Below are 10,953 nucleotides of genomic sequence, written 5' to 3'. Positions count from 1 at the left end.
AAATAATTCTTTTTTTTTTTTTATAAAGATTTATTGCAATTATTTTTTTTTGTGCTAAATAGATGTTACTTTTCATTGTCACTGAATTATGAATTATTAAATTCTCTGAGTAAATGTGTTCTTACATTAAATATTAAATGCTAGTCGACCCACGGTGTAGCATACGCCGCTACTTTTCAGAGCCGGCCTTAGGTCACTGCAACCTATGCGACCGCAGTGAGTCACGCACTGTCTATAGGTGTAAATTATTAAAATAAAACCATTTTATAACTTTTAACATATTTTCCGTGGCCTCCTGATTTACAAGAAGCTCCTGGAAGGTGACTTCTCACAATTTATGGAAAAAAAGATACTTGCGTAAGTATGACTACTGTGATATTCCTGCCTTGTATTTGTTGATGGCTGTCTGACTTGGACAGATTACTCTGGAGGCATGGGCAGAGGCGGCCTTAGCAGTGCACGGGGCCCTGGGCGATCGTCATATGCGGGGCCCTAGCCGTAAGTGTAGGCTATATATCCATACCACATCACATCACGGTAGGCCTAATGTCTCGTCCGCCTCTAATGCTGTAGGTGTTATTTTTGTTACAAAAACGTATGTATTGTACTATTGGCCGTTTGACTACATTACATAATGTACTTCATGAAAGATTTTGCCTTAATCAACGTAACTAAGGATTAAGACATTTGTTCATGAACAATCAACAAACTATACATAATACTATTTCTGCTAAACACTCTGAAAGTTAAGATTATGGCCGCCGCAAGAAGAGCGCAAAAGGTCGATTGTTGATGCGAATAATGTATGCTTGGACTCCTTGGTGCTTTCCCTTCAAGTTTACACCATTGTATTTGTATCCCTGGACACGACAATCGGCGATGTCCTGACCAAGGTTCACCAGCGCAGCAAGAAGCGCCATGACAAACTCTTTCCTGTTAAGTTGTCAACATTAGGATACGTCCAAAAAAACTCAATATAAGGGACATCACCTCTTTGTGGCTAACATCAGGTGTGCAGTCAAGAATGACGGAAAAATATTTTGCAAGTTTGATTTTATCAATAATGTTCCCTTTTACTTCTGATGCCATAATGTTCATATTCTCGTTTTGAATCCTATGCCCGATGTAATGGCCGTGAGCCTCAGCGTTCTTAATTCTTCGAAGATGTAGGCTACTTGCATGGTTGGGTCGACTTCGGCTATCACCGTTTTCGTTTGTTTCTCTGTTCTCCCTTGATATGCGGTGTTGTTTTCTTAAAGGTACTGTACAATCGCTAGAATTTTTGTTAAGACTGCGCGCTACAGCAGTTTTACTTTTCTAATTTTTCTTGCATTACGTTATTCGTTGTACTACCATTTGACATTCTCGGAGCTAAATCCAACCAGAAAGTCACACACTTAACGGGATTTACAGAAACCTCATGCTGCTGAAGTTTATGTCATGTTAAGAGCTTACATAGAAATAGTATTTGGTATTATAAAGATGCCTGGAAAGATTTCCAAAGATATTGAGTATATATGAGAACTGTTCTGGTTTTCGAAGCTGACAGTGTCAAGGGAATCTCCAATCGCGGGGCCTGGGGAGGTTGCCCCACTTGCCACCCCCTAAGGCCGCTACTGGGCATAGGCGTAGCCGGGGGGTTGGGGTTCAATAATGTTCTCTTTTTCTTCTGATTACATCAGGTCCATAAGCTGTTTCGAAACTGTCATATCTTTGACATATGCTGATAACGCGAATGTTTATATGTATAGCATTAGGGCCTCTTCTGGCCTTGTTAGAATGTTCTTTGTGCAAACATTAAATAACTTTATCCTGCTCAATTTTGTTGTTGCGTAGTGCCACTATGTTCACTGAGTAATTTGACCACAACACAAAGGCCCCTATATTTAGAAGCAAGCATCGTCTCAACAGACAAAACGTTTAATAATCATAATAAAATAGTGCATAATAACTTGGCAACTCCAGTCATGGAAATACATCACTTAGAATCCATTTATATTACATTTCGTATCTCTTACACAATACATACATACATCTCCTTACTCTTAGGAGTCCAAAAGGTAACTGAGGTTTTCACCCCGTGGTCAGTTACAGACCAATAATTTCTTCGTAAATATGGCACGAGATAGTCAAATGACTATTAACTCACTTCATGTCACATTGAATCTCAAACGAGTATGTGACAGAAACCTATGCCAGATGTTATGTTCTGGTGTCAGGGCTTTAAATTGTTTGATAGTTAATATCGAGCCTTTCCTGTTTCGTGCAATCTTTAAGCGCGCGAGAGAGTTGTCATGTTTTTTACACATTCAAATCAATAACTTCTGATACGAAGCAACTCAGCATGTAGTGATTTCACTGAAATACAGTTTATGAGGATAAGCTATATAATTGTAATATACTGGAATAAGTTAATCTGTAGTTCATGTCCGACCATGCACGCTTTATTATAAAATGGGCTTGCAATTTAAAATTCTGTAGCACGTAGTCGTGACGATTTTTTTTTTCATTTGCACACAGGCCTACTTAGCCTATAGCTATCATTACATCTAGTTAAGGCCTAGAATATGATAAAATGTTATTTTCTTTTTGTCTTGGAGGAAAAATTCTAGTCAGCTGTCAATTTGAGAAGATCTTTGAATGGATGGCTGCCTGGTCGTGCATTCAGCGCGCTGGACTGTCGTTCAGATGTATCGATGGTCCAGGGTTCAAACCCTGCACGCTCCCATCCCCCGTCGGTTTGGACCAGGAAGTAATTATCTTCAACTCTGAAGGAACATCCGAAACATGTAAAACAAACAAAGCCAGTTTATTCGAAATGATACAATACACATATTACATACACAAAGACTCGACAAAACTGTCCGGACAATCGGCTTTGGTCTCTCGGAAGAAAGGATATTTCTCGTGTTATGTAATGTGTCCTTTATCGTCTGCGCAAAAAAAAAAATGAAAATCTTAAAAGATTTACACGACTTAATGATGTTAATTTTAGTTTTTATTTGTATTGGACATTGAAAATTTATTGTAAAAAAAAAAGGGAAATGGTGGTGACCGAACGTTATAGCCTACTAGGTTCACGGGGCATAGGTCTATTCGTAGGCAAGACGTAGGAAGCCGAAAAAAGGAAAACGAAAGCAAGGTGGTCAATTTAGGCCTCAAAACATGGCGTCGCACCTTCTTAGAGCCTTGGAGGAGGAAGGGGAAACGTGTCTGTTTACTAGAAACCGCAGAGAGAAAGATTTACAACTAAGTTTTGAGGCTTTTAACTGCGCCGCATCTGGAAGTCTAGTATAGCTAATCATCTTTTTTGAAGTAACGTCTGTTTTATATAAGTTAGCTTGTGGAAAGACTTGAATGGAAACGCAGCGACGAATATGTTTGTTGATGAGGGAGAAGTTATGACCTGCTTTTAGTTGCTGTATGAATTTTAAAACTACACGTGTAAAGCTGCTACTTTAGTTAGGACACTACTTTCTAAAGGTCCAGGAGAGAGTTATAAAGCATGTTTTGAAAGGCTTGCCTGGCCGTGCAGTATGCGCGCTGGAGACCTGGAGTGTGGTCTCGATGGTCCCGGGTTCATACCCTGCCCGCTGCACTACACTCGTCCTGTGGGAGGTTTGGACTAGGAAATAGATTATCTTCAACTCTAAAGGAACATCCGCAATATGTAGAACTGTCGTTGACCTGTGAGTGTGAGAGTGAACAACGAAGTGGACATACCTGTGTTGAACACTTTGGCAGAAAAATGTGTACTACTTGACTTTTGATCTAGCGACCAGAAGGAAACGATGTGTATTTATTTGATCTGGTCACAAGTTTGCTGTGAATATAGACTTTTTTTTTTTTTTTTGTTTTCTTAACGTCTGACAACTTTATGTCAACTCATTGCAGAGTAATTGTCAACAGTTTATTTTGCAAAGACTCGGAAAGACATTTTTGAAAACCTGAGCAATTGAGACTGCATTCCTGGAACATGCCTACAACACCAACCGAGGAGATGACGATTTACACTTGACTATGTCAACATTAATGCTACCGTTAGAGAATACAGAGATAGTGAAGAAACAAATTGAAGTCTAACTGTACAAGTCTGCTGGTGAGACATCTTTCCAACCCTTCATCCTCAAGACATTTGATGCCATTCACGGCGTCTTTTCAACCCAACATTCCGAGGATGTTTGGCTTCATTCCTAGTGTTTTGCCAACCCCATAGCCTCAGGACATTTAACTCCAACTAACTCCCTACAATAATATGTCTTTTCAATCGGGTATTCCTTTAAGTTGTCTCCCCTACCTAAGACCGCTAACAACAATGCCACTTATCCTGCATCCTTCACACTGCATTGCTAACCTGTTCTCACTGTCAACACACACGACTGTGTTTCTGTCGTAATAAGTTGTCTAAGGTCATATCAACAAAAGAGACGACCTTTCCCCCTTACAATTTCTTTTGTGACCAGAGAGGCCAAATTCTTAAGGCACAGCAACAGGTGGGATTTCAGGACCCTTGTGATGACAGTCAGTACTACATAACATACACCCAAGCAGTTTTGCAGTTCTAATTCTCAAGGAATAACTACATGCTGCCTAGAAAGCTTATAAACAAAGGAAAATCATTACCTTCTCATAAAACAAATAACTGATGGACATCAAATGAATTATTGATTAATAGATTTAATTAATCAAACTCTTTAACAATCCCTTTACTTTGGTAAACAGCCAAGTGGTGATGATGGTGGTGACAGAATAATTTTATCTATTAATGGTATAATTTTATAAATTTTATCTATTAATGGTATATGTGGCTGAGAGGAAAAAACCAGTTGGCCACCTATCAAGGGGGCTAAGGTTCAAATCCTACTCAAGCTATGTTGTGTTAGCCGAGTGCCTAACGACAGTATCGAAATTTTCACCCCAATCTTCATTTCCCCCCACTGGTCCAAAAGAGATTGGGCATAATACTACAAGCATGACAGTTGCACTACTCAAAAGCAATTTAAAAGTAAACAAAAAAAAAAGGCATCTTCAAGTTTATGGGAAATGAGATTGTGCTAGTCTCTGACCATGAAGGAGAAGTTGCTACACAATTTAGTGTTTAATTTCTGGTGAACTGTTTGTTAAAAATCTACTAATAAAAAATGCTTATATTTTTTAATGGTCTGATTGGCTCAGGAACATGTAGTTTTATGCAGCTTTATGTAAGATTGGATACCTTTTACGAGACGCAGTGGCTCAGTGGTAAAGCACTTGGCTGCAGAACCATTGGGTCCCAGCTTGGCTGCAGAACCGAGAGATCCCAGGTTCAAATCTGGACTGGGATTTTTTATTTAAGGGATATATAGGGCACCAGATTCTGCCAACTCTAATGGGTGCCTGACACTAGTCAAGAAAAAGTAAAGGTGGTTGGTCGTTGTGCTGGTCACATGACATCATCATTAACCGGAAGCCACAGAAACAGATGGCATTAACATCATCTGCCCCAAGGTATGAAAGGGTATTTTACTTACTGGAATAACTTTTGATTATTTTATTTTTCCTAAAAACTAAATAGAAAAAAGTTCTACTTTGTTTTCAAGTCACCAGTATATATTTAAGATGCTCAAACAGGACCAATATTGGGCCTTTGGGTTGACTGGTGATGTGGTACACGCTCTGGACTGTCATCTCAAATTTCCTGGGCTCAAACCTTGTCCTGCAGGAAGTTTGGGCTAGGATGTAATAATCTTCAATTACAAAGGAACATCCAAAACAAAACATTTACATGAAAAATATCAATATTAAATAACTGAAAACAGAATCTCACAATCTCATTCAAGTAATCAGTGCTAATAAAAGTTGAAACTTATAATAAAAATATTTTTCATAGAAAACAATCTTATTGAAAAATAGTTACACAAAACATTAGTGTTCATATTGCACTGAAATCACTGGCCAGATTAATAATAATAAGGCTTGTCTTCAAGTCTGAAGATTTAATGAAAGCAGTACTTCCCATGGCTACCTAGCTCCAGCTGCAACTTACATAGTTTGCCACAACCAGATTTGCCACATTCAGCACAGACATTGTCAGCCAGAATACAACTGCTTTAATTAGTTTTATAAATATAATATAAAAAACTGATGGAGTACATAGTTTTAAATCACTTTATTGGAAGAAAGTCTCTGGCCTCCTTTAAATGTATTAAATGGTATCTCATAAACAACTGTTGTGGTGTGTTATCACAATTCTATTGAGGTATGTTGATACATGATCATACATATTTAGAACAATATAACAAAAGTTGTCATTTAAAATGATGAATATATTTTTTAAAACTGATTAATTGTATTTGCATTGATAAATTAATGAAAGCCCTGTATAATAAAATGTTATTAATAACAAATTTATCCAACAACATGAAACTAAATCAAAGGACTAACATTTCAAAAAATAAAACAGCCGCCAAAATTGTTCAGCCACCTAAATTCTATAAGTAGCTGGACTCGATATAATATTCCGTCCCTTTTTCTGAGAGAGGTGGATCAATTATCAAGACTTGGGTGCTGTATCTGTTCTTTGAGCTTTTGTAGGAATTTCTGAATTCTGATCTATCCATAGTGGGAGATTTAAACAGCTGGGTAATCTCAGAAATACTTTTGCCTTTGGTCTCTGGGACAAACATATAGGTGAAGATGAAGAACAACAACAGCATGACAGAGAAAGGCAGAAAGGAATATGTTTCTAGTGACTTCTGTAAGGAAAAAAAAAAAGTAGCTTAGTAATAATTACATTTTTAATCATGAAAAATCATCTCTGATAAATACAGTAGCGTAGCAAGGGATTTAGGTGTCCTGGGGACTTGGCCTTTTAAGGGGGTCCCTTTGTGTTGACATTTGACATCATGACTTGAGATAATGTAGCCTACTTAATAAATAGATAAGTCTAATGTGTGGAATACATGCAAGATGGTCAATAATTTACATAACAACATGAATAGAAAGATAAAATGTCATTGGCTTAATATTTAATGCACAAAAAATTTTGGACACTCATTTGGATGACCCCTCAAATAGGGGTCTGGAAGGGATTTTCAAATTTTCATTTTTTTAATGATAAGTTTATAATGTCTGTAGTGGGAAAAGTGTTTATTGGTGGGATTGCTGATCCGGATTGTAAATATTTTATATGGAGGGATATTTTTTTTAAGTTTTACTGCTAAGCACTTCAGGAACACATTTCTGCTCAAATTGAATCTCGAATGAAAAATCTACTAACCCAAAAGAATTACAACTCAACATCTTCAAATGGAAACCTACCATTTAATACCATCTAGGTATATCTAGGTATTTTACCTATGAGAGAACATCTTGAACTGAAATCTCTCATTGCATCACATAAAAACCAATGATCAAGGCATGAACTCAAACCAGCAACCCAAGTCCCATCTAGGTTTATTAAAGGAAGCAAAGCTATCATAGCAATGTATCAGTATCAATTCTAAATAAATAGTTTATCGACTGTATTAACTATAACTATATTAAACTCACAGCAATGATGCCAGAAAACTGTTGAGACATTTGTAGTACTACGCATATAATTAGTGGCCATCGCAAATCACTGGTCCTCATCAAATCAAGCACACTAAACTAAGATGAAAAAAAAAGTTATAAGTAGATTTATTGTTTTTTTTTTTTCTAAGTGAAAACTAAAGAAAGACTTCAAGTAGGGAGTGAATCCATTCCATGATTAAATGTCTATCATAGTGTTTCTTTTTAATATCTACGTACAATGCTTTAAAAAAAATCTTTCTTCTTCTTCCTCATTCTCATTGTTATGTTGGAGCATTCAGATGACTAGACCAATATATGATATGAACTGCGCAGTGGTTTCCAAATCAGGGAGCTCTCCATATAGTTTTCTTTCTATTGGGGTGTTTTGAGGCCAGTGTCTTGTATGGGCCAGTTGGTAAAGAGAACAGTTTTGAAGGACATGGTCAGCACTCTGGTGACACTCCATGTGGGCAGATTTGATTTTGCTGGTTCCAATTTTAAGCTTAAGGTACATATGTTGTCTCATTCTGTTGTGTCCGGTCCTAATTAAAAAGATTTGATGTTGATCTTGTTGGGATAGCTTGTAATAGGCATTATCTTTCTTGTGATTCAGATGAGAGCTTGTCCATTTCTCATTAATTAAATCTTTAATTTCTACCCATGTCCCAACACTTGAACACTGGTATGACAAAATAGAAAACACCACATTGCAAGAGATGGGTGGACAGAAAAATAAGGGGTGCAGGTTTTAGAGAAACAATGGAGATGGATTGGTCACAGCCTTAGAAAAGATACCAACAACAGTGCTACACAGGCCTTAGAGTGGAACCCCCAAGGCACAAGATGTAGAGGAAGACCAAAAAGAACGTGGTGATGCAGTATACTAGATGAAGCTGAGAGGACAGAAAGAGCTGGGAAGCCATTAGAAAACTAGCAAGAAACTGTAGAGAGTGGCATGTTTTTACTGAGGCCTTATGTTTCATGTTCAATTGATTAAATGAATTAAAATATATTTCAATTTGATATCTCTGGGTAGTTTTGTCAACTCTAGTTAATCCTAAAAAAATTTAAAAGTAAAGTACCCATTTCAGACCTTGTGATGTATAGGGCAGATGATGTAAATGTTGAGAGATAAACAAAATACATTTTAATATGAGATACACAAGGAGTTGCTGGCCTTTGTGCACTTGATGTATTGACGACAGACATACAAGTGTGTGTACACTTCTGACCTTAGTGACCTGTAATGGAGATCATTTATGATACAGTATGGCTGCACTAATTAGTTATTGAGAGCATTGTTGGATAAAGGCTTTAATTTTATTAATAACATTAGTAGCTGTAAGTTGCTTAACAATTCATAGCATTGCTTCATTTCAGTTGCTATCTTGCAAGTGGGTGAACAAATTAAAGCACAGTGAAAATACTACTTTCACACCTTAAATAGTAGTAATTATTAAACTGACACTTAAGTTTTGTACTAGAGCTAATGCAATATACAAAAATTACCTTTGGTGAGTTCCTGAGGTCCTGTCCTTCTTTCCTCATGGCCTCCATCTCTTCAGACACATCGCTTGTTTTTCTTAACCAAATCAGAGCTGCGTAAACAAAGGATAAGACAACAGAATTTATCATGATTTACAGGTTTCAAGTGCTCAGAAATGTGCATCAAACCCCAACTTGATAAACAAAATACCTGAGCACTACTAGATGACTAGAAAAAAAAAGTTGATAGAAATAACAATATGTCCATAATCAACTCAATGACAAAGTAAAATTGTAAACACCTCACCTGCTTCAGCCGCATCATCATCTCTTTTATTCACCAGCAGATATTTTGGAGACTCTGGGCAAAAGGTCAAGGTTACAAGACTATATTGCAGGAATAGTTGGACTAGATGTTATGGGGGTTAAAAATATATGTACATAAACTATGTAAATTTTAAACAATCTGTTGGCTTAGTATTAATGCGCATGTCAATGAAAATGTATTGAAATTATGAACATGTATTGAAATTTTTATTTGCTAAGGAATATGTAAAACAACATGTTGAGTATATTTTGTTTGAATGGTATAAGATATAGTTACAACAAAACTGTTAGTTCACAAGTTCTTTTTAATATCTTTTTTTTTTGTTTTTAAACTTGGTTTCATACAACAGTTTTAAAGATGATGAATTCAATTTTTTTTTCTCTTATTTCTTAAAAAGGACCAAAAATATATAGTTCATACAACTAAACCAGTGATGCCATGATAGGATAGTGAAATGAGCTTTGAGAAAATGAATTTGAAAAGTTACCAGCCAGGCTGGCAACTGGCTATAAACTAATTGAAATATTTTTTTTAGGTGAGTAACTTTCAGTACATAAGGTCAGTTATTAAATGGCTTAGTATACCTGGCATCAGATTACATTACAAAATGATGAATTGATACCAAGACTGTGGTTAAATAAAATAATAGAAATCGCAAGGCTATTAATTTGTCTTACTGTTATGTGTCCACTGGCCTATTCGGCTTGAAATACAATAGAGAGGTATTAAACAGGTCATCAATGTAATAATCAGGCCGATGAAGTAACAGTTGTTTTAAACTTGTTCTTATTACGGTACTCATTGAAAATATACATTTCTAGTCAATTAGACAATTACCAACGTAGGCACATACAGGAACAAAGAAAACATGAGATCTGATATTCATGATCACAACTGTTTCAATACTGGGTAGTTAATCCTATTTTAGTAAGTTCTTTTTCCTTTTAAATGGATGATTGAACATTGTTTTAAAAAACCCATGTGTGTGTGTGTGAGATACAGTATATGAATGAAGCTGTATACAATTCATACTATACAAGTTGATGTAATATTTAACTCTAATTTCATGATACACCATATTTAATATATAGTCCATCAAATTAACAGTGTTATCATATCATTTCAGGATTGTTGAAATCTGCAAGTAGGGTGTATAATTTTTTTAACATTCATCTATAAATATTTCTCAGACAGAACCAACTTAAACCCCCAGGTCACAACAACTGTAGATCCAGCTAATAACTAGACATAAAGAGCATTCCTGATCCAGGTCTATTGTTATATCTAATGCTGTAGCAACACAATTGTATCATTTTTTTTAAAGAAATGTCCCAGCTCTGTCATTGTAGAGCTGTAAATAAACTATGCAGAGCACAGACACTTGCGCCCTGTAATTCTCATGTAGGCAAAGCAGCTAAAGGAGAAATGAACAAGTACAAATTATTTTTATTCACCCACTAAATAATTGATAAATCTTGTATTGTACAGTATATAGTATTTAATTTTAATATTATTGATGCATTATGTATAAAATTTTTAAATTGTTAACATTTTATAGGGTATTATGGCAAATTTTTGTTTCTAACCAAAAAAAAATGTTGATATAT

At 36.0% G+C, this 10,953-nt stretch overlaps 1 protein-coding gene across 2 annotated transcripts; it reads right to left on the bottom strand.

Annotated features, from left to right (window-relative positions):
- Positions 1 to 4,444: 4,444 nt before the first annotated feature.
- Positions 4,445 to 10,799, bottom strand: LOC106062206 (solute carrier family 2, facilitated glucose transporter member 3-like). Of its 2 annotated transcripts, XM_056036616.1 has the most exons (5): positions 9,326 to 10,792; positions 9,043 to 9,131; positions 8,616 to 8,774; positions 7,531 to 7,629; positions 4,445 to 6,734 (listed from the first exon to the last, which is right to left on the bottom strand). In XM_056036616.1, the coding sequence occupies exons 2-5, from the start codon at positions 9,088 to 9,090 to the stop codon at positions 6,471 to 6,473; spliced, it is 570 nt and encodes a 189-aa protein (XP_055892591.1). In that variant the 5' UTR covers positions 9,091 to 9,131; positions 9,326 to 10,792; the 3' UTR covers positions 4,445 to 6,470. The 2 variants fall into 2 exon arrangements, 1 of the variants encoding a protein (XP_055892591.1); XR_008779043.1 differs by lacking the exon at positions 8,616 to 8,774 and having other exon boundaries at positions 9,326 to 10,799.
- Positions 10,800 to 10,953: the final 154 nt, after the last annotated feature.

The sequence above is a fragment of the Biomphalaria glabrata genome, chromosome 7 (genome assembly GCF_947242115.1).
Source record: "Biomphalaria glabrata chromosome 7, xgBioGlab47.1, whole genome shotgun sequence".
NCBI lineage: Eukaryota > Metazoa > Mollusca > Gastropoda > Planorbidae > Biomphalaria > Biomphalaria glabrata.
The sequence above is the reverse complement of the archived record's forward strand: the minus strand, read 5'-3'. Positions and strand labels throughout refer to the sequence as shown.

Excerpts from the sequence above, each read along its gene's own strand:
- LOC106062206 (XM_056036616.1), bottom strand. The coding sequence starts at position 9,090 with ATGGAGGCCATGAGGAAAGAAGGACAGGACCTCAGGAACTCACCAAAG. Across the intron at positions 7,630-8,615 it reads CATCACAAGGTCTGAAATGG|TTTAGTGTGCTTGATTTGAT; the intron begins GTACTTTACTTT and ends TTTTCATCTTAG. Across the intron at positions 6,735-7,530 it reads AGTTTTCTGGCATCATTGCT|AAGTCACTAGAAACATATTC; the intron begins GTGAGTTTAATA and ends TTTTCCTTACAG.